The 24,047-nt window shown below is 42.4% G+C and overlaps 1 protein-coding gene and 1 long non-coding RNA gene across 3 annotated transcripts in view; both read left to right on the forward strand.

Moving 5' to 3' along the window:
* The window catches only part of LOC137172566 (collagen alpha-1(XII) chain-like), a 19,857-nt gene extending 11,671 nt beyond the window's left edge, over positions 1-8,186 (forward strand). Inside the window, exons 2-7 of the mRNA XM_067577079.1 lie at positions 1,456-1,578; positions 1,933-2,148; positions 3,180-3,305; positions 6,081-6,245; positions 6,706-6,858; positions 8,131-8,186. Of these exons, the coding sequence (XP_067433180.1) occupies positions 1,456-1,578; positions 1,933-2,148; positions 3,180-3,305; positions 6,081-6,245; positions 6,706-6,858; positions 8,131-8,186 (839 nt within the window). The remainder of the gene's footprint in view (positions 1-1,455; positions 1,579-1,932; positions 2,149-3,179; positions 3,306-6,080; positions 6,246-6,705; positions 6,859-8,130) is intronic.
* The window catches only part of LOC137172747 (uncharacterized), a 272,865-nt gene that overhangs the window by 90,262 nt on the left and 158,556 nt on the right, over positions 1-24,047 (forward strand). The window lies entirely within an intron of this gene.

Raw genomic sequence — 24,047 nt, forward strand, 5'->3', positions numbered from 1 at the left:
ACATACACTACTGCATCGACACACACACACTACTGCATCTACACAGACACACACACACTCACTTAAACACTCACACACACACAACACGCTATTGCATCTGCACACACACACACACACACACTCACATAAACACTCACACACACAAACACACACACACACAGAGTCAGTAACACACACACACAGTCACACTCACACACACACACACACTCACACACACACACACACACACACACACACATACACACACGCACACACTGCTGCATCTACACACACACACACACTATTGCATCTGCACACACACACACACACTCACACTCACACGCTCACACACTCACACACACACACACACACACTCTCTCACACACACACACACACACACACACACACATACAGTCTTTAAATAGCACAGTGGTTATATGATGTCACCATACAGGATTTCTGGGTATTGAAGTCATTCTGAGCTGCTGTGTTGCATTAACTCTATATGAACCAGTCTGTTGGTTAACTCTATATGAACCAGTCTGTTGGTTAACTCTACATGAACCAGTCTGTTGGTTAACTCTATATGAACCAGTCTGTTGGTTAACTCTATATGAACCAGTCTGTTGGTTAACTCTACATGAACCAGTCTGTTGGTTAACTGTATATGAACCAGTCTGTTGGTTAACTCTATATGAACCAGTCTCTTGGTTAACTGTATATGAACCAGTCTGTTGGTTAACTCTACATGAACCAGTCTGTTGGTTAACTGTATATGAACCAGTCTGTTGGTTAACTCTACATGAACCAGTCTGTTGGTTAACTCTATATGAACCAGTCTGTTGGTTAACTCTATATGAACCAGTCTGTTGCACTAAAACATAATTCTGGCTTATTTTCATAGTTTTGTTCATCATCTTTTTCAGTAATAACAACATCGTACTCAACAAGTTAATCTGAGATCTGTGAACATGGTGATGTCACTAAAAAGACGTCTGATAGGTCAGAAACACGAGCAGTCAGACGATCAAACAGGAAACAAACCAACATGTTAGTTTTCCTTTAACTCTGTATTAAGCGTCTGTTGAGCTTGTGTTCATGTGTTCATCTCATCTGCTGCTCTTCAGAGAAGAAGCAGAAAGTAGAAGCAGTGAGGTCGAGAAAAAAGGTTTTAAAGTTTCAGACTGACCAGGCAAAGAGAGACATTTGTTTTTCCTTCATTTTTTGTCTTTTTATGGGGATTATTTTCACCCTAGAATAATTGAGAGTACCTCATACTGCAGTAGCTCAGTTTTCTAGTCACTGAAAATTTAACACGTTATTTTCATACACAAATTATAATTGTTTGTAGCATCAACTTCAACATCTGTGTGTTTTCAGTGAGATGAGCTCTGAGCTGCTGCAAAGCCTCACAGTGTTTGTTCAGTTCACAGCTCTGCAACAATATAAATATTAATTTTCTGATTTTCTCTGCAGGACTCCAGGCTGAAGATAAACACCAACCAACAGGTAAAAAGAGAGAATATATCTCATCTGGTCTGGGAACACCTCTGATCCCCCAGGAGGAGCTGGAGGATGTTACCCGCACCTCCATCAGTGGTGGACAATGAATCCACTTTGGTTTATGAACGAATACCCTCAAAATTAATAACTAATAAAATATGCTAATGTTAGCATTTAGATTTTGGACATTATCACTGCTTGCTGTAGAGCTGCACACCGCTAATTTCTATAAAATCTATATCAGATCTATAAAATGCAACGCATGGCATTGTGGGATTGTTTGCAGGAAGTAGTATACATGACATGAACACATGTTTTTTGTTCCATTGTGGATCATTTGAGGCTCTAAATGTTGGATAAATTTACACACAGAATTCAGACACTGAAACAAAATGGAGGAGGGTAAATAGAGTGAACTTTGTAGTTAATAGTGAGTGATTTCAGACACAGTCTTAGTCTTGCTTCTATATCTGATCTCTTGTGTATTGTATCCCACAATCCTCTGTTTTCCTCCAGGTTCTCAGTGTGAAAGCACAGCCAAGGCTGACATCGTGCTGTTGGTCTGTGAATCCAGGAACACCACCTCTGAAGACCATGAAAACATTAAGTCCTTTCTAACTCAAATAGTCAACAACTTCAACATCGGCCCTGACAAAGTCCAGATCGGTAATATTTTTACTACTACAACTATTCACACTACTGCTCCTGGTACTATTACTACTACTACTTGTGTATAAAGTACTCAAAATACTAAAATCTTTACACCACAATGTGAAAATATTCAAATACAGGTGCAGGTCCAAAATTCAAAATGAGGAACAAAGCAGTAAAATGGGACATGATAACCAGAGTAATCAAGGTTATGGCTGATGTGAGGATAAAAGGACCATACCAGTGGTTTTACATGTTTAAGCTAAATAACTGCTGTCTGCATACAGCCTCCATTACTGCCAGTTATTTCCCAAAACATGCAGATATATTTTAGCTTTGTAATAACTTGCAGAATTCTCAAAATGTTCAAAATGAAATGTTCAGGTGATACACCTACCTTAAAATTCAGTGCTTCATCTACAGAAACACACATTTATAACTCATAGTAATTATGATTCAGCTTGTAAAACAATCTTTTATCCAGACACTGATTTCCATGGTGGAGATATACTGTACATTCCTTCTGTGTAGGTCCGTGTTGGATCAGTTAGCAGGACAGATGTTCTGACTGAACAGACTCTGTGAAGCACACCGCATTTCTGAACAAAACATTCTAGCTAGGAGGGATGCACAACTTTGTCATGTTGGTTCATCCACAGCATCACTGCCTCGCTCCAACTCCTCCAACAATGGTGTCAATGTCCATTTCCTCCAGGAAGGAGACTCTAAAGTCATGTACCAGAGTCAGACAGTAGACTCAGGGGTTATTAGCCTGTTAGCCTGTTGGTCCTACTGGACTGAACTGCTGGAATGGTCCTTTAAGTCCTTTGGTCCCTCTATGCATATGCAGATTAGTACAGACATCAGTGTGTGTGAGACATGTGATGTGTGTGTATGAGTGTTGGTGCAACGATGACAACAAGATAACAGTAATAACAGTAATAAACCAACAATTATCATTATTATCATTGTTATTCTCATTATCATTTAAAATCAAAAGCTGGGTCAGTGTGTCAGTTTCACACATTTCTGTGTGTTTTCTGCAGGTCTGCTTCAGTACAGTGACAGATCAGTGACCCAGTGGGACCTGAACGCCCACCAGACCAAACAATCCCTGCTGGAGGCCATAGCCAACCTGCCACAGGAAGGAGGAGACTATGACTACTACACAGGTAATTTAACAGCAGGCTGTCTGATCCACACCAGCTTTACACTGTGAGGGACTGAGGCAGAGACTCTGATTAGATCCAAATATATTTACTTTCTGTATTTAGGTCTGTCAGCGGTGGAAAGTGAAGCTGTCAGTGATCCATATTTTGTACAAAATTTTAACTAAAAGTATTTATAGTATAGAATATATTGAATATATCCAGCAATTTGTGAATGAAATTCACTCCCTTGACAGATCAAGAAAACGGTGTCTCTGCTAACAAATAACATCTTCAGAACAGACTTCAGATAAACTTAGTAAGAAGTATTTTCATTTATAGTGATTCCAGAAATATTAAAGGAAAATTCTGGTTTATTTGAACCTGATATATTTCCCATAAATGTGGCCATTGTGGCTCTATGTGTGATGCTAACTTTGTTCTCTCAGCTCCGTTACATGATTCCTAACTGGACAGGATGCAAACAAGCAAACATGAGATTGTTTCAGTTTTTCCCTGTTAAGATGTCCTAACCTGCTCCGTGCATCAGTGAACAGGCTAAGTACGGCAAGCCATATGGATCAAAACGTCTAATTTGAAGTTCGCATTAATATGTCTAATTTATATGTCTTAAGATGACAGAAAATTCCCCGTTAACACGTCCATTTTGAACGTCTTAAGTCGTTTTGACCATTAAGGCTTCCGTTCTATTGGTGGACGTCAACGTAGGGACGGCGTAGGGCTGAATGTTTGCCTACGCTGTGGTCACATGGACGTTTGGGCTACGTATCTATCACATGTCTTATACACAACTGTGATTTAGTATGTGGGAGGATCAACTGTGCAGACAGATGCTTTTAGGGTTTAATGTTGTAGGTTGTAAATTAATGATGAATGGTCTCCTCTGCATCATTAATGATTGATTTTGAATTGATAAAATATTATGCTCAAACTTTATTTGCATATGTGGTGTATAGGATATTTATGTGTATTTGCCCACTTGCTTGTAGCTATGTGTTATTTTATATACAGTACGCACTTTATCTTGTATCTTTACAGATACTCTCATTCAATTTAATGTGTTTCTGATTTGAGTAAAAGGCAGGAGAGCAAGTGTGGGCTGCGCTGCGTTCTTCAGTTACTCACTGAGAATATCAGTCAAGCCACTGAAGAGCAGCCAAATCACTGTTCGTTTTCATTTATTCTTTCAGGAGGGTAAATGTCACCTAAGCACCTTCAGATTTTATTTTTTATTATTGTCCACAATAATAATTTTTCTCATTGTGATCCTTTTATTTGTAATCTTTTTCATGTCTGTGTGCTGCTGCGTGTCTAAGTGTGTGTGTGTTGTGCAGCTGCCTGTGTAGGTGCATATTACTGTCTTGGTAATGTGTCTTAAAATACACACACACACACTCACACACACACACACACACACACACACACACACACACACACACACACACACACACTCACACACACACACACACACACTCACTCACTCACACACACACACACACACACACACACACTCACACACACATCTGCACACACACTCACACACACACAGTCACTCACACACACACACTCACACACACACACACACACACTCACACACACACAGTCACTCACACACACTCACACACAGACACACACACACACACACACACACACACACTCACACACACACACACACACACTCACACACTCACACACACACACACACACACACACACACTCACACACACACACTCACTCACACTCACCCACTCACAGACACACACACACTCACACACACACACACACACACACACACACACACACACTCACACACTCACACACACACACACACACACTCACACACTCACACACACACACACACACACACACATAGTGTGACTGAGGATTCTGGGAAAGAAAATGTGATGACAACACGTAACTGTGGTGATAACAGTGTGTAAGTCTCTATCATCCAGCTGTATAGTCATTAAACTGCTCAGTGTGTATCTTGGAAACTTGCAGACATGAACCATTTTATACTAAGTTTCTTCTTCTCTACAGGAACAGATGCTGAGCTGGATATAGATCTCTATGCAGTTCACCATAATGCTGCTACAGGCCGATAGTTTCTGTGTTTACTTTCATTCAGACTCACAAACAAACTTTTGAAGAGATTCATGTCAAAATCATATTTATGTGGAAAGCTGTAGGAGTCTCAGCAGCTCGCCCTGATGTTCATCATTGTGTGTAATAAACGTCTTTTACTGAATCCCTTGAATCTCTATAACAGAGCTGAGAGAACAAAGTTAGCCTGACACATAGAGACACAATGGCCACATTTATGGGAAATACATCAGGTTGAAATGAACCAGAATGTTCCTTTAATAATAATGTTATTGTAATAGTCTTATGATTATTAATATTGTGATATAACATTATTGTATAGTATCATGGTATAATGTTATATATCAAAGACTGCTGATGCTGTTATAGTGATTATAATAATTATAATAATACAAATAAAAGTAGAATTTGAAGCTCTGTGATTGGATGTTTCTGACTGAAATGCATCTTGGGAGTCGTAGTTAACTTTTCTCTTTCAGTTTTTATGTCTACAGGCTTCTAGCTTTGACTTTTTATCAAAGAACCAGATATTTTGTTACACAGGTGTTGAAGTGCTGCAGCTGTCAGTCACCTAACAGTCTATGAACAAAGTAACGGGACCTTTATGTCTGGAACAAGCAACACATGAAATAAAGTCTCTGTATCTTTTAAAGCCTCTTTATTTCTGTCATACAGGAATAGCTCTGAGTCACATCCAATCTGTGTTGTTTCAACCCAATATGGGAATGCGTTCAGACTCCCAAAAAATTCTCATCCTGATTACTGATGGAGAGTCTCGGTACGACGTATCCCTCCCCTCACAGCACCTGAGAGACTCCGGCATTGAGATCTACACTATTGGTGATTGACTTTCTCTCTGCAACTCTGAAACTACATTATTTTACCATGAAAGAATAACGTGACATTAATATGAATTAAACATGATATTTTGATACAATGAAAGCGTTAGTTAGTAAGACTCTTAAGATGATGTGTATGACTGCATTTATAGTTTATATCATTTAATGTCTTACATTATTAAATCAAGTCTTTTAATAGTGGGCTGAAATGAATTAAACCAATCTGCTGCTCACAAGGAAGAAAGTAAATCTAAATATGTGGTGTGCTTTGGTAGTGATAATGAAGGACATATGATTTCTGTTTAATGGGATTAAAAATGCACAACCATGAGCATGTCCTGTCAATTCAGGTTTAATTAAGGAGCAGGAAGCAGCAGGAAACAATAATTTTATTACTTTTCCAACCAAATTGTTTTCTTATTTTAAGTTTTTATGGTTCAGTTTTAACATTTTTCTCTCAGGTGTAAAGAATGTAAACGAGGCTCAGCTGAGGACCATCGCCTCAGATCCTGATGAAATTCACATGTTCAGTGTCATCGACTCCTCGTTCCTCCTGGACATCGTTGCCAACCTCACCATCAACCTCTGTAACAGTGCCAACAGCTACAGCTCAGGTAGGCAAAGAGTCTGTTATCATTAAACAGTGATACATGTTAACACCACACTGATCTGCTGGTGTCAGAATTAATCTTTAGATATCAAGTTTTAAAAGCTGTTTTGGATTCTTACAGTTAGATATAAAGTTATCTTACTGCTGGTTAGTTCTTTATTTTAATCTATCAGAATATTGTCAGACTCAGGTATGATAACAGAGAAAAGGTCAGAAAATTCATCTATAAAACCAACAATGTATATTTATTATGAAGCTTTATTTATTCAGGAATCTCATTGAGATTATGGGGGTGAAATCCAGTGTTTTTATAAAGCCTTTAGAAAGCCAGCCAGGGAGAACTTGTTGACACGTATTCACATAGTTGTTAATAATCCACAACTCCACAGAAGGGCAGAGATCCGTTCATTCATCTTTTGACCATCCAAAAGAAATCCGACTGAGCTTCTCTCAAACGGAGAACTTGGTAATATCCAACCTGTTGTTCTGTTACATTAACACAGTTCATACGTTTACACGGTCAAAAACCTGATTAGTTCAACTCTTAACTTTCTTCTGACTTTCTTTTAACGTAAGTGTCATTTCTTAAAGCAAGCGTGAACTTTGTAACCTTCTGCCCATGTGCAGTAACCACGTCTCAATATGAGCTCACTATTCAAACAAATTACTCATTTCAATAAACAAACATAATTCATGAGGTAATAAATATATTCTCTTCCTTGCAATAACATGAAATATAACAAAACTCAATTCTACTTACAGTCAATTATGGCTCTTACAGACATCTGAGTCCGTTTTGCAAGAGAGACCTGAGAACAGGTTACATATACACAGGATCACAATACGACAGATCATCATCACATCACAGTCACAAAATAATCATCATACATACTGACAGACACACGACTTAAAACAGTCACAAATATGATGAAGAATAGCAGCTAGTAAAACTAAAAGTTTCTCTAACTTTAACTGCTCACACCAAGAGATTGATGAGCAGCAGCAGGGGGCGCTCTGGTCGCTGGCTGCTCACTGCAGCTCTCTAGCGGTCATCAGCAGGGGGCGCTCTGGTCGCTGGCTGCTCACTGCAGCTCTCTAGCGGTCATCAGCAGGGGGCGCTCTGGTCGCCGGCTGCTCACTGCCGCCCTCTAGCGGTTAAATAACTCAGCAAAGAAAGCAAGGCCTTATAAATGAAGACACAGTCTGCTGCTGCCTTCTAGATGCCAGTGACGACCATCCAACCTTTTCATATAACTCCATCATTTTTTATTACTAGTGGAGGCTCGCTGGCTGTGCTTCCCTCCAATCATGCTGCGGCTAACGCGCCGCTAACCTCCCAGTTAGCCCCGACTCTCCGTTTGGATCCAACTGGAGCACCGAGCCCCGGTTAGTTATTCAGTGAAGTGGAACACCGGGACCGTCAGGGTGAAACAGTCCAGGAGGAGCTGCTGTGTTTGGCTGCACAGATAGGAAACACCTCGGCTGACAGGATGTACCACTCTGTTTGAAAAAACTTTTTCTTCTTCTTCTTTTTGGTTTATAACAGCAGGTGGCAACCAGCGTATCAGGTGCATTACTGCCACCCTCTGCTGCACATTAATCCTGTCTGTCTAATAAACTCTAAGAAAACTACTGCTGCTCCCACTTGGCAGGTTCATTAATGCTTTAATCTTTTAAATGCTGAGCTCCTGAACTCCAGTCTTCCTTGGTTCTTCTTATTGTCTTCTTGATCATACTTAGTAGAACCTATGATTGCATGTGTAATAGTCTCCTCATCCAGGTGGAAAAAATGTGTATATATAATATCTGATATTGGCAAAATATCCAATATCGTACATCCCTAAAACACATATACAGCAGGATGTTTACAGCCGTCTGTGCAGATTACGCTTCACTAAATGCAACAGAAATAGACTTGAAGTGTAAAAAAAGATGGGGGGTCTACATGTCACACTACAAGAGAAAGCAGGAGTTGTAGTAGTTTTGAGTTACAATATACTGTATGTATATGATATTTAATCATTCACATTAACAGTGTAAACAGACCAGTTTGCTGCTCTCTGTCAGCTCAGTGTCAACATGATGATCAGATGTACTGACTTCAGACTAGTGATCAGTTTCTTTAGGATTTTATCAATACTACTACTCTCATCAATACTCCTTATCAGTCCGATTCTTTATTGATACTGCTTGAAACAAGCAGAACCAAAACCAGATTTTACTATCCAATAATCTCACTCCTTGTTTTCTTCAAGTACCGATAAAAGAACTGACCTTAAAAATATCTCAGGTTTTTACTGTTTAATACTGGATCCAATTCAGAACCAGGTTTCAGGGGGCATCCCTACCTCAGACCAGCATTAACAATTACAGTTCACTGTAGTCTGAGCTGAGGTCTGATAGCATGAGCTGCTACTGCTGAAAGCAATAATCTGACAGAGGAAAACAGGAGGAGTCTAATTCAGATTAGCTGTAGCTTCATCCATTATTCTCCTGTGAACAGAGTTATGAGGGGGCGTGACTACCTTATAACAGAGAGATACCTCCTTTTACAGTTATACATCTTTATTTCTGGTATCATGCATTGCTGTCCACCACAGTGTCATTCTTCATGCTACCACTAGATGGAGTGGACATTTTCAAATCCTACAAATAGCTTGAAATATTTTCTATAAATAAAGACTTGAGTCAGGTATGAGTGTGCTCTCTCTCTTTATCTGCTCAGGTAGAAGAGGAGCTGCAGCTTTGATTTGGCTTCATTTCTGTTCTAATGAAACTCACTTTATTCTTTTACTGATGACTCTCTTGTTTCTGTTCAGAGCCTGTCAGGTTGGTGGGAGGAGCCAGTCGCTGTGCAGGTACACTGGAGGTGAAACGGGGAGAGTGGAGACCAGTGAAGTACTCTGACTGGACCCCGAAGGCAGCAGCTGCAGCCTGCAGAGAACTGGACTGTGGCTCTGCTGTTTCAACAGGAAGCAGAAATGAAGCCTCACGCAGATCTGTATGGAGGATCAGTTCTGACTGTGTTCATTCTGGATCTGCACTGAGGGACTGTGCATCATCATCTTCCTCTTCCTCCATCATGGAGCTCACCTGCTCAGGTAAATCCATCAGTGACATCATTTTCCTTCCTCTGTCACAGTGATAGTCAGTGGAAGTAGCGGACTGTGGAGTCTTGCACACACACACACACACACACACACACACACACACACACACACCTCTTTTATACAGAGAAACACATTATAGCCATAAAGACGCCTTTGCCTTTACTTTTTTACAGTGAGTCGGCATAAAGCCGCCTCCGTGTGAGCTTTTCATAGCGTAGCGGCGTTCTGGATTCAGAGGCGTGACGGAGATCAGACTGATCAGAGCTGTAAACTCTGCCATAAGCAAGTAAAGAGACGTTACTAGGACGAGGGGAGGTCATTTCTCTTTGTTTGACAACGTTAAAAGTTAAGTTAGACTTTTCTGTCGGCTTCCCGACTCATTTTAAAAAAGACGAGAGAGAGAGAGAGAGAGAGAGAGAGAGAGAGAGAGCAGCTGTGGTCGAGTGAGCTAGAGAGTGAATGGAGAGAGGGAGCGCTAGTAACGTTAGTGAGGAAGCTGATGAATCAGATCAATAAAACGTTATTTTCTGATTGTTTCACAACGGTTACTTTCCAAAGCACAAACACACCTGCATCCCCGCACACCTCCTCAACCCTGCAGCTGTACGCCGCACCGCCTGATGTGGTCTGAATACGGGCTAAACAACAGCGTCAGCTCCCGGTCCCGCCGTGCCGGCTGTCACACAGAACAGCGAGGCGGATTACAGGCGCAGTATTCCCGCTTTGAACAGCTGTGTAAAAGAGGCTGAAGTGCACTCATCACCAACAACTAACATCTAAACAGTATAAAAACTACGTCATTAACAATGAGTCCTTTACAAAATCACCTTCTGACACCTGTTAACAAATGTACTCAAAGCACCGGCTCAACAAGCTGAAACTATGCTAACCTGGTTATTTCTCCCACACATGCATTAGCTAAACTGCCAACCCGGTCTTCCGATGGTAAACGTTCACTCATGTTGCTCAACAAACAGACAATAAAGGAAAGATTTTCTGAAAGATAGAAATTAGGCCATATTTCTCACAGCAGCAAAGTCCAGCATTACCAACAACAATCTTAATCACCTCTATAGATAATTAATACAGCAGGACTCACCAGTCACTGGAAAACAAAATCCATCCTCCGTTCCTTTCTGCAATGCCTGCCTGCGTGAGTCCTGCGCGAGTCCTGCGTGAGTCCTGCATGAGTCCTGTGTGAGTCCTGCATGAGTCCTGTGTGAGTCCTGCGCGAGTCCTGCGTGAGTCCTGCGTGCTTGTTCTTGGCGTGCAAGGTACAAGGCTGCAACAATGAGTCTCATCAGAACATCCCGGTTCTTCTTCACCTGTTCATTGTGCTTCTTTGTGCTGATGGTTCTTGCCAAGTCCAGAGCCTCATCAATCCTGATGCGCACAAAAAGCTTCAATTTCACAGCACAATCTATGTGACTCTTTGATTTACCGTGCTTCTCAACTGCCCGTGACAGGTTGGCAAGGTCCATGAATCCTGTAGTGGCCCATGGATTATTCAGTGAGCACGAATCCTTGTAGAAAAGAAGACACGGCCAGTAAAATAGCCGCTGAAGTTCAGCACTACCAGCTAGCCCCTCCTTGTGAACATAATTTTCCTCATTGAATGTCTGAATCCCTCCTTTTTTCCTCTCCATACGTGGTTCTAGTTTGGGCGTTGGCCTGCCGTCAGATTTAATTTTGAGTTGCTGCTGTAGTGGTAGTTTAGAAAAATTGTTTTTTACTAAAACCTCCAAATCTCCACCCTCCATAACGACACTTGCTAATGTTGCTAACGGTGATATCAAATGGTTAAGGGTTACCCCCCCTTCAATAACGTTGATAACTGCTAGTGTTTCACCACACATTCACCACCTAACATTTAGAGGGGTGCTGTTTCACTCATTGTAAAATACTCAATGAGAAGCGATGACAGCAACAGCACAGAAGAATTACCGAAACTGTTAAACAAAGTGTTTTTTATTGAAATGACAACTGCAGTCTGAAAAAACAGGGGAAGGCTGGCTTGCTTTGGCTTCTGGGAGGAAACGCCACTGAGGACAATGGCATCGTAAAGGGTAGAGAAGTTAGCTTGTTCCTGGAGGCTCATTGCTTCAAACTGAGACAATCTGCAGCTTTAAGCAACCTGCTGTGGTTCACTCAAACACCCTGCAGTTCTCCTGAGCAGCTCAGTCACATCCACCTTACAAGCAACAACTACATTACTAATTAATATACTTGTTGCTTGCTGCCTAAACAAATAAGCAACTGTTTGCTAACAAGTTCAATATATCAAGTTAAAAGCTGATGATATGTCAGTGTTGTGTTCACTACTTGTTTCTGATGGAAACTATTGTGCGTGCAGTGTTGTATGAATGTCTTATTAACATGTTGATCAGCTGTTTTCTGTCTGATCTGAAGGCAGCTGAGGATGTTAATCTGTTTCCTCCTCTGCTCTCTGACTCCTCTGTATTACACATGAATGTAGGAGTTCTCTGTGTTGTGTGATCACCTCTCACTGATCAACATTCATTTATTTGAACCAAAGCCGTTTCTACTCAAACCAAATCTGCATCATATTCCATCTGCATATATATGACAACAAATTCTACTTTTTACTCATAAAAAACTTCATTTAAGGAATTTAGCTGCATTAACATCAAGATCAAAACAAACATCCAAACTATAAATAAAATAAAATATTTTGAACAAAATGTTTTGAATAAACTATAAATTGATGAACAAGAACAAACATAAAATTGAGTGTAATAAAGTGACACCAGCAAGATCAAGTCTGATCCCAAATCAGACAACTACAGTATTATTTTTAGGGCCTAATGAAACTAAAGGTGCAAATGAACTACAAAGAAATAACAAATTACACACAATTATCACTATGAAGATTAAAACAGAAGACTTTCAGTTATCATCATCATCATCACTGAAGGATAAGTCCTTTTGCAAACCATAGTGACAGTGCATCAAATATGTGTGTAAACGTTGTCCTTGATCTAGTGATGTCACTGTCAGACTGTCAGACTTGACCGACTCAGCCATCAACGTCAGTACGTCAACATGTGAGAATCTGATGATGACTGTGAAACTGGTTTGTTGTGAGCAGGGCTGTAGTGGTAAAAAAAGCTTGAGTAAACCCTACCTTACCTCAGCCACACCGTCTATATGCTCCTTAATATAGATCCATGTTTGTAATATAACTAAACAACTCAACTGACTTAAGAGGAACTCATTTCCTCAAACTTAAAGCCAAATCAAGACAACAGTTTGACTTCTAGATGAATCAGCATTTAGTGTTTATAACAGAAACTATCTGTCAGTTTTAGTGCTGTGTTTCCAACAGTTACTGAGGTCACCCACCTTTTAACAGCTGTAGAAATCATCATGTTAATAGAGTTGTTGTGTAGTGTTAGTGCCTGTATTCAAAGATCTGTTTGTCCTTTTATAGGAGGTTTTAATCTTGTGCTTTGACTTTTGTTTGTTAGGATGTCCTTTAGTTTACATTTGGATAACAGTTTGTGCTTTTAAAGATATTTTCAGAACAGTAATTCATCTACATACAGGTGGAAGTCAGACTTTACCAGTTTGTTCTGCCTCCTGCTTTAATGTGTTCATGTGTCTCCATCACCTGATGTCTGGGCTGCTTCTATGTGTTTCTCTTTCCCACAATGCTCCCACAAGATGGAGCCTGAGTAAGACAAGTTCAAATCCTACAACTAGCTTGAAATATTTTCTATAAATAAAGACTTGAGTCAGGTATGAATGTGCTCTCTCTCTTTATCAGTTCTTACTTTCAAATTCAGAAAAAGTTTTATTGGTATGAATGTTGCAGGTAAATATTCCCCAAACTAATTGTTGGGCCGTGGCTACAAGTTTGGCTATCAGCAATAATTAATGATTATCAAAGATAATTGTTAATTATTAAAATCAATAAAATTATTTATAAGAATTAATAATAACGGGGCACCACCCTGGACTCAGGGAAAAAGATAGCCAATTCAGTCTCAAAGTGTACTAATCTATGAATTTGGGACTTTGATTAATAATTAATTTAATAACTATAAACAAAATCACCATATCAATAGCTAGTTATGGTGGAAGGACTTGGAGTTCTTTACAGAGCAGAGGTTGGCAAAACTCATTCTTGTGCAACATTAAAACAGACAACAGGTATATCCAAAAGCATTTATTTAACAAAAGGGTAAAAGCAACACACAATACTAATCTAGCTAAGTGTATCTATATACAAGTGTGAATGTGTGAGTGTGTGTGTGTGTGTGTGTGTGTGTGTGTGTGTGTGTAGGGAAGACAATAGCAAGATGGCTGCAGTCACTTGGTGACTGAGCACATGGCATGCAGACACTTTGGCTGATAAAGGGAACTACAGAGATAAAAGGCCAGACCATGTGGTGTCTTGAACCACATGTGCTGCCTGAACCAAAGTTTGCCAAACTAGGTTTTAACCTCTTAACTGTGTGGTTCTCTATTCAAGGCCAATTGGTGTATGCTAAAGGTGCCAGGTTAAAACGAGGTTAGTTGCATGCAAGGCCTAGTTACTGGATTTAACATGTGTTAAGCATGCTAACATTAACCTAGCGGTGTGGCTATGCAGTAACCTGACTATAGGCAACAAGGACATCACAACAACAGTTCAATGTATAACCTTAACCAAATCAATACACGTACAGTACATTGTTTGAGTTAAACATTCTTGCTTAGCCGTACTATGCTTCACTGTGTTGCTAGGCTATGCCCAGTTGTTACCAGTCCATGAAGGAAGAGATGCTTTGTGGTGTCCTGCTTTGCAGCTGGTGAATCCGTGGGTGAGTCAGGCTGAGAAGGCTTTGGCTCTGAAGCTGAAAGATGCAGGCGTTGCTGGGGAGAGAGCACTCCAGTCGTGCAGAGGGCCCAGGTCACTCCTTGGTGTAGAGTTAGCGGCAAGCTAACTCCATTCCGCGGCTCCTGTACTTGTTAAACTGGCCAGCAGACTTGTGTGTTAGCTGCTGGCACAAGGAAACTTAGTTTCTGAGTCTTAGGCAGGCTCTCGCGTCTTCTGCCGTAAAGAAGACTGTGTGTGTCTGCTGTGAGCAGGCCACACAAGAGAGCAGAGAGCTGCTCCAGCAGCTGCTGGAGGTGTGAAAGAGAGCAAGGAGCTGCTCCTGCTGCAGCTCGTGGAGAAAAGAGAGAGATAAGAGGGGAATCTCTAGTTTTGATAACCTGGATCCATGGGTGGAGCTTCACACTTTGGGTGCGAACCCCCAGGGCTCAGGTTTCTTGGAGTCTTGAGACATGTGGTAAACTGTGGTCCACGTGTAGTCCCAACATAATGATGGTTCTCTCTCTCCAGACTCTGTCAGGCTGGTGAATGGGACTAGTCTGTGTTCAGGCAGACTGGAGGTGAAGTCTGAGCAGTCGTGGTCCTCAGTGTGTGAAGCTGACTTTGACCAGCAGGACGCAGAGGTGGTCTGTAGGGAGCTCGGCTGTGGGGCTCCTTCAGTCCTCCAGGGGGCGCTCTATGGAGAAGTGGAGGCTCCGATGTGGACCAAAGAGTTCCAGTGTGGAGGCCATGAGTCTGCTCTCCTGGACTGTGGAAGATCAGACTCAGCTAGAAGCACCTGCTCACCTGGCAAAGCTGTTGGACTCACCTGCTCAGGTAGAAGAGGAGCTGCAGCTTTGATTTGGCTTCATTTCTGTTCTAATGACACTCACTTTATTCTTTTACTGATGACTCTCTTGTTTCTGTTCAGAGCCACAGAGCATCAGGTTGGTGGGAGGAGCCAGTCGCTGTGCAGGTACACTGGAGGTGAAACAGGGAGAGTGGAGACCAGTGTATTGCTCTGACTGGACCCTGATGGCAGCAGCTGCAGCCAGCAGAGATCTGGACTGTGGCTCTGCTGTTTCAACAGGAAGCAGAAATGAAGCCTCAGTCAGATCTGTATGGAGGATCAGTTCTGACTGTGTTCATTCTGGATCTGCACTGAGGGACTGTGCATCATCATTTCCCTCTGCCTCCATGGTGGAGCTCACCTGCTCAGGTAAGTCCATCAGTGACATCATCTATGACAGTAATATTTTCCTTCCTCTGTCACAGTGATAGTCAGTGGCAGTAGCGGACTGTGGGGTCTTGCACACACACACACACACACACACACACACACACACACCTCTTTTATACAGAGAAACGCATTATAGCCATAAAGACGCCTTTGCCTTTACTTTTTTACAGTGAGCCGGCATAAAGCCACCTCCGTGTGAGCTTTTCATAGCGTAGCGGCGTTCTGGATTCAGAGGCGTGACGGAGATCAGACTGATCAGAGCTGTAAACTCTGCCATAAGCAAGTAAAGAGACGTTACTAGGACGAGGGGAGGACATTTCTCTTTGTTTGACAATGTTAAAAGTTAAGTTAGACTTTTCTGTCGGCTTCCCGACTCATTTTAAAAAAGACGAGACAGAGAGAGAGAGAGCAGCTGTGGTCGAGTGAGCTAGAGAGTGAATGGAGAGAGGGAGCACTGGTAACGTTAGTGAGGAAGCTGATGAATCAGATCATCAAAACGTTATTTTCTGATTGTTTCACAACGGTTACTTTCCAAATCACAAACACACCTGCATCCCCGCACACCTCCTCAACCCTGCAGCTGTACGCCGCACCGCCTGATGTGGTCTGAATACGGGCTAAACAACAGCGTCAGCTCCCGGTCCCGCCGTGCTGGCTGTCACACAGAACAGCGAGGCGGATTACAGGCGCAGTATTCCCGCTTTGAACAGCTGTGTAAAAGAGGCTGAAGTGCACTCATCACCAACAACTAACATCTAAACAATATATAAAAAAAAAATAGATTTTCTGAAAGATAGAAATTAGGCCATATTTCTCACAGCAGCAAAGTCCAGCATTACCAACAACAATCTTAATCACCTCTATAGATAATTAATACAGCAGGACTCACCAGTCACTGGAAAACAAAATCCATCCTCCGTTCCTTTCTGCAATGCCTGCCTGCGTGAGTCCTGCGCGAGTCCTGCGTGAGTCCTGCGTGAGTCCTGTGCGAGTCCTGCGTGAGTCCTGCGTGAGTCCTGTGCGAGTCCTGTGCGAGTCCTGCGCGAGTCCTGCGTGTGTCCTGTGCGAGTCCAGCGTGAGTCCTGCGCGAGTCCTGCGTGAGTCCTGCGTGAGTCCTGTGCGAGTCCTGCGCGAGTCCTGCGTGAGTCCTGCGTGCTTGTTCTTGGCGTGCAAGGTACAAGGCTGTAACAATGAGTCTCATCAGAACATCCCGGTTCTTCTTCACCTGTTCATTGTGCTTCTTTGTGCTGATGGTTCTTGCCAAGTCCAGAGCCTCATCAGTCCTGACGCCCAAAAAGCTTCAATTTCACAGCACAGTCTATGTGACTCTTTGATTTACCGTGCTTCTCAATTGCCCGTGACAGGTTGGCAAGGTCCATGAATCCTGGAGTGGCCCATGGATTATTCAGTGAGCACGAATCCTTGTTAAAAAGAAGACACGGCCAGTAAAATAGCCGCTGAAGTTCAGCGCTACCAGCTAGCCACTCCTTGTGAACATAATTTTCCTCATTGAATGTCTGAATCCCTCCTTTTTTCCTCTCCATACGTGGTTCTAGTTTGGGCGTTGGCCTGCCGTCAGATTTAATTTTGAGTTGCTGCTGTAGTGGTAGTTTAGTAAAATTGTTTTTTACTAAAAACTCCAAATCTCCACCCTCCATAACGACACTTGCTAATGTTGCTAACGGTGATATCAAATGGTTAAGGGTTACCCCCCCTTCAATGACGTTGATAACATGCTATGATCTGATTGGTGAGCCAAAGGTTGGCTGGCTTCCCTTGGCATAGTCCTGACTAATCACAGTTTGGCAGTGGCATGACGGTAGCCTCATCTGATTGGTTAATCCTTATTTTTTTTCACCAAGGGATGCCAATTTCAGTCTGGCCTCCTCACGGACATGACATTAGTCTACAGTAGAAGTGCAATATAGTGTTTCACCACACATTCACCACCTAACATTTAGAGGGGCGCTGTTTCACTCATTGTAAAATACTCAATAAGAAACGATGACAGCAACAGCACAGAAGAATTACCGAAACTGTTAAACAAAGTGTTTTTTATTGAAATGACAATTGCAGTCCGAAAAAACAGGGGAAGCCTGGCTTGCTTTGGCTTCTGGGAGGAAACGCCACTGAGGACAATGGCATCCTAAAGGGTAGAGAAGTTAGCTTGTTCCTGGAGGCTCATTGCTTCAAACTGAGACAATCTGCAGCTTTAAGCAACCTGCTGTGGTTCACTCACACACCCTGCAGTTCTCCTGAGCAGCTCAGTCACATCCACCTTATAAGCAACAACTACATTACTAATTAATATACTTGTTGCTTGCTGCCTAAACAAATAAGCAACTGTTTGCTAACAAGTTCAATATATCAAGTTAAAAGCTGATGATATGTCAGTGTTGTGTTCACTACTTGTTTCTGATGGAAACTATTGTGCGTGCAGTGTTGTATGAATGTCTTATTAACATGTTGATCAGCTGTTTTTTGTCTGATCTGAAGGCAGCTGAGGATGTTAATCTGTTTCCTCCTCTGCTCTCTGACTCCTCTGTATTACACATGAATGTAGGAGTTCTCTGTGTTGTGTGATCACCTCTCACTGATCAACGTTCATTTATTTGAACCAAAGCCGTTTCTACTCAAACCAAATCTGCATCATATTCCATCTGCATATATATGACAAAAAATTCTACTTTTTACTCATAAAAAACTTCATTTAAGGAATTTAGCTGCATTAACATCAAGATCAAAACATACGTCCAAACTGTAAACATAATTAAATATTTTGATCAAAATGTTTTGAATAAACTATAAATTGATGAACAAGAATAAACATAAAATTGAGTGTAATAAAGTGACACCAGCAAGATCAAGTCTGATCCCAAATCAGACAACTACAGTATTATTTTTAGGGCCTAATGAAACTAAAGGTGCAAATGAACTACAAAGAAATAACAAATTACACACAATTATCACTATGAAGATTAAAACAGAAGACTTTCAGTTATCATCATCATCATCACTGAAGGATAAGTCCTTTTGCAAACCATAGTGACAGTGCATCAAATATGTGTGTAAACGTTGTCCTTGATCTAGTGATGTCACTGTCAGACTGTCAGACTTGACCGACTCAGCCATCAACGTCAGTACGTCAACATGTGAGAATCTGATGATGACTGTGAAACTGGTTTGTTGTGAGCAGGGCTGTAGTGGTAAAAAAAGCTTGAGTAAACCCTACCTTACCTCAGCCACACCGTCTATATGCTCCTTAATATAGATCCATGTTTGTAATATAACTAAACAACTCAACTGACTTAAGAGGAACTCATTTCCTCAAACTTAAAGCCAAATCAAGACAACAGTTTGACTTCTAGATGAATCAGCATTTAGTGTTTATAACAGAAACTATCTGTCAGTTTTAGTGCTGTGTTTCCAACAGTTAATGAGGTCACCGACCTTTTAACAGCTGTAGAAATCATCATGTTAATAGAGTTGTTGTGTAGTGTTAGTGCCTGTATTCAAAGATCTGTTAGTCCTTTTATAACAGGTTTTAATCTTGTGCTTTGACTTTGTTTTGTTAGGGTGTCCTTTAGTTTACATTTGGATAACAGTTTGTGCTTTTAAAGATATTTTCAGAACAGTAATTCATCTACATACAGGTTGAAGTCAGACGTTACCAGTTTGTTCTGCCTCCTGCTTTAATGTGTTCATGTGTCTCCATCACCTGACGTCTGGGCTGCTTCTATGTGTTTCTCTTTCCCACAATGCTCCCACAAGATGGAGCCTGAGTAAGACAAGTTCAAATCCTACAAATAGCTTGAAATATTTTCTATAAATAAAGACTTGAGTCAGGTATGAATGTGCTCTCTCTCTCTTTATCAGTTCTTACTTTCAAATTCAGAAAAAGTTTTATTGGTATGAATGTTGCAGGTAAATATTCCCCAAACTAATGATGGTTCTCTCTCTCCAGACTCTGTCAGGCTGGTGAATGGGAATAGTCTGTGTTCAGGCAGACTGGAGGTGAAGTCTGAGCAGTCGTGGTCCTCAGTGTGTGAAGCTGACTTTGACCAGCAGGATGCAGAGGTGGTCTGTAGGGAGCTCGGCTGTGGGGCTCCTTCAGTCCTCCAGGGGGCGCTCTAGGGAGAAGTGGAGGCTCCGATGTGGACCAAAGAGTTCCAGTGTGGAGGCCATGAGTCTGCTCTCCTGGACTGTGGAAGATCAGACTCAGCTAGAAGCACCTGCTCACCTGGCAAAGCTGTTGGACTCACCTGCTCAGGTAGAAGAGGAGCTGCAGCTTTGATTTGGCTTCATTTCTGTTCTAATGAAACTCACTTTATTCTTTTACTGATGACTCTCTTGTTTCTGTTCAGAGCCTGTCAGATTGGTGGGAGGAGCCAGTCGCTGTGCAGGTACACTGGAGGTGAAACAGGGAGAGTGGAGACCAGTGGGTTACTCTTACTGGACCCTGAAGGCAGCAGCTGCAGTCTGCAGAGATCTGGACTGTGGCTCTGCTGTTTCAACAGGAAGCAGAAATGAAGCCTCAGTCAGATCTGTATGGTGGATCAGATCTTACTGTGTTCATTCTGGATCTGCACTGAGGGAATGTGCATCATCAGATTCCTCTTCCTCCATGGTGGAGCTCACCTGCTCAGGTAAGTCCATCAGTGACATCATCTATGACAGTAATATTTTCCTTCCTCTGTCACAGTGATAGTCAGTGGCAGTAGCGGACTGTGGGGTCTTGCACACACACACACATACACACACACACCTCTTCTATACAGAGAAATGCATTATAACCATAAAGACGCCTTTGCCTTTACTTTTTTACAGTTAGCTGGCATAAAGCCACCTCCGTGTGAGCTTTTCATAGCGTAGCGGCGTTCTGGATTCAGAGGCGTGACAGAGATCAGACTGATCAGAGCTGTAAACTCTGCCATAAGCAAGTAAAGAGACGTTACTAGGACGAGGGGAGGACATTTCTCTTTGTTTGACAATGTTAAAAGTTAAGTTAGACTTTTCTGTCGGCTTCCCGACTCATTTTAAAGAAGACGAGACAGAGAGAGAGAGAGAGAGAGCAGCTGTGGTCGAGTGAGCTAGAGAGTGAATGGAGAGAGGGAGCGCTAGTACCGTTAGTGAGGAAGCTGATGAATCAGATCATCAAAACGTTATTTTCTGATTGTTTCACAACGGTTACTTTCCAAAGCACAAACACACCTGCATCCCCGCACACCTCCTCAACCCTGCAGCTGTACGCCGCACCGCCTGATGTGGTCTGAATACGGGCTAAACAACAGCGTCAGCTCCCGGTCCCGCCGTGCCGGCTGTCACACAGAACAGCGAGGCGGATTACAGGCGCAGTATTCCCGCTTTGAACGGGCTGTGTAAAAGGGGCTGAAGTGCACTCATCACCAACAACTGACATCTAAACAATATAAAAACTACGTCATTAAGAATAAGTCCATTACAAAATCACCTTCTGACACCTGTTAACAAATGTACTCAAAGCACCGGCTCAACAAGCTGAAACTATGCTAACCTGGTTATTTCTCCCACACATGCATTAGCTAAACTGCCAACCCGGTCTTCCGATGGTAAACGTTCACTCATGTTGCTCAACAAAAAGACAATAAAGGAAAGATTTTCTGAAAGATAGGAATTAGGCCATATTTCTCACAGCAGCAAAGTCCAGCATTACCAACAACAATCAATCACCTCTATAGATAATTAATACAGCAGGACTCACCATTCACTGGAAAACAAAATCCATCCTCCGTTCCTTTCTGCAATGCCTGCCTGCGTGAGTCCTGCGTGAGTCCTTTATAAGTAGCTCACATGCTGAAAAATTGTGCTACTCTTGCTTGATTTTTCACAATTATCTATTATGCGCGTATATGTCTTTATGCTTGTATGCGTATACATATGCCTGTCTTTGTGAAGCACTTTGATGCAAAACCTGTTTGCATTTAAAGTGCTATATAAATAAAATAAACTTGAAACTAAAATTCAGAAAAAGTTTTATTGATATGAATGTTGCAGGTAAATATTCCCCAAACTAATGATGGTTCTCTCTCTCCAGACTCTGTCAGGCTGGTGAATGGGAATAGTCTGTGTTCAGGCAGACTGGAGGTGAAGTCTGAGCAGTCGTGGTCCTCAGTGTGTGAAGCTGACTTTGACCAGCAGGATGCAGAGGTGGTCTGTAGGGAGCTCGGCTGTGGGGCTCCTTCAGTCCTCCGGGGGGCGCTCTATGGAGAAGTGGAGGCTCCGATGTGGACCAAAGAGTTCCAGTGTGGAGGCCATGAGTCTGCTCTCCTGGACTGTGGAAGATCAGACTCAGCTAGAAGCACCTGCTCACCTGGCAAAGCTGTTGGACTCACCTGCTCAGGTAGAAGAGGAGCTGCAGCTTTGATTTGGCTTCATTTCTGTTCTAATGAAACTCACTTTATTCTTTTACTGATGACTCTCTTGTTTCTGTTCAGAGCCTGTCAGGTTGGTGGGAGGAGCCAGTCGCTGTGCAGGTACACTGGAGGTGAAACGGGGAGAGTGGAGACCAGTGAAGTACTCTGACTGGACCCCGAAGGCAGCAGCTGCAGCCTGCAGAGTTCTGGACTGTGGCTCTGCTGTTTCAACAGGAAGCAGAAATGAAGCCTCAGACAGATCTGTATGGGAGATCAGATCTTACTGTGTTCATTCTGGATCTGCACTGAGGGAATGTGCATCATCATCTTCCTCTTCCTCCATGGTGGAGCTCACCTGCTCAGGTAAGTCCATCAGTGACATCATCTATGACAGTAATATTTTCCTTCCTCTGTCACAGTGATAGTCAGTGGCAGTAGCGGACTGTGGGGTCTTGCACACACACACACACACACACACACACACACCTCTTTTATACAGAGAAATGCATTATAGCCATAAAGACGCCTTTGCCTTTACTTTCTTACAGTGAGCCGGCATAAAGCCGCCTCCGTGTGAGCTTTTCATAGCGTAGCGGCGTTCTGGATTCAGAGGCGTGACGGAGATCGGACTGATCAGAGCTGTAAACTCTGCCATAAGCAAGTAAAGAGACGTTACTAGGACGAGGGGAGGACATTTCTCTTTGTTTGACAACGTTAAAAGTTAAGTTAGACTTTTCTGTCGGCTTCCCGACTCATTTTAAAGAAGACGAGACAGAGAGAGAGAGAGAGAGAGCAGCTGTGGTCGAGTGAGCTAGAGAGTGAATGGAGAGAGGGAGTGCTAGTAACGTTAGTGAGGAAGCTGATGAATCAGATCATTAAAACGTTATTTTCTGATTGTTTCACAACGGTTACTTTCCAAAGCACAAACACACCTGCATCCTCGCACACCTCCTCAACTCTGCAGCTGTACACCGCACCCCCTGATGTGGTCTGAATACGGGCTAAACAACAGCGTCAGCTCCCGGTCCCGCCGTGCCGGCTGTCACACAGAACAGTGAGGCGGATTACAGGCGCAGTATTCCCGCTTTGAACGGGCTGTGTAAAAGAGGCTGAAGTGCACTCATCACCAACAACTAACATCTAAACAATATAAAAACTACGTCATTAAGAATAAGTCCATTACAAAATCACCTTCTGACACCTGTTAACAAATGTACTCAAAGCACCGGCTCAACAAGCTGAAACTATGCTAACCTGGTTATTTCTCCCACACATGCATTAGCTAAACTGCCAACCCGGTCTTCCGATGGTAAACGTTCACTCATGTTGCTCAACAAAAAGACAATAAAGGAAAGATTTTCTGAAAGATAGAAATTAGGCCATATTTCTCACAGCAGCAAAGTCCAGCATTACCAACAACAATCTTAATCACCTCTATAGATAATTAATACAGCAGGACTCACCAGTCACTGGAAAACAAAATCCATCCTCCGTTCCTTTCTGCAATGCCTGCCTGCGAGAGTCCTGTGTGAGTCCTGCGTGAGTCCTGCGTGAGTCCTGCGTGAGTCCTGCGTGAGTCCTGCGTGAGTCCAGCCTGAGTCCTGCGTGAGTCCTGCGTGAGGTCTGCGTGAG

Source organism: Thunnus thynnus, chromosome 20 (assembly GCF_963924715.1).
Source record: "Thunnus thynnus chromosome 20, fThuThy2.1, whole genome shotgun sequence".
Taxonomy (NCBI): Eukaryota; Metazoa; Chordata; class Actinopteri; order Scombriformes; family Scombridae; genus Thunnus; species Thunnus thynnus.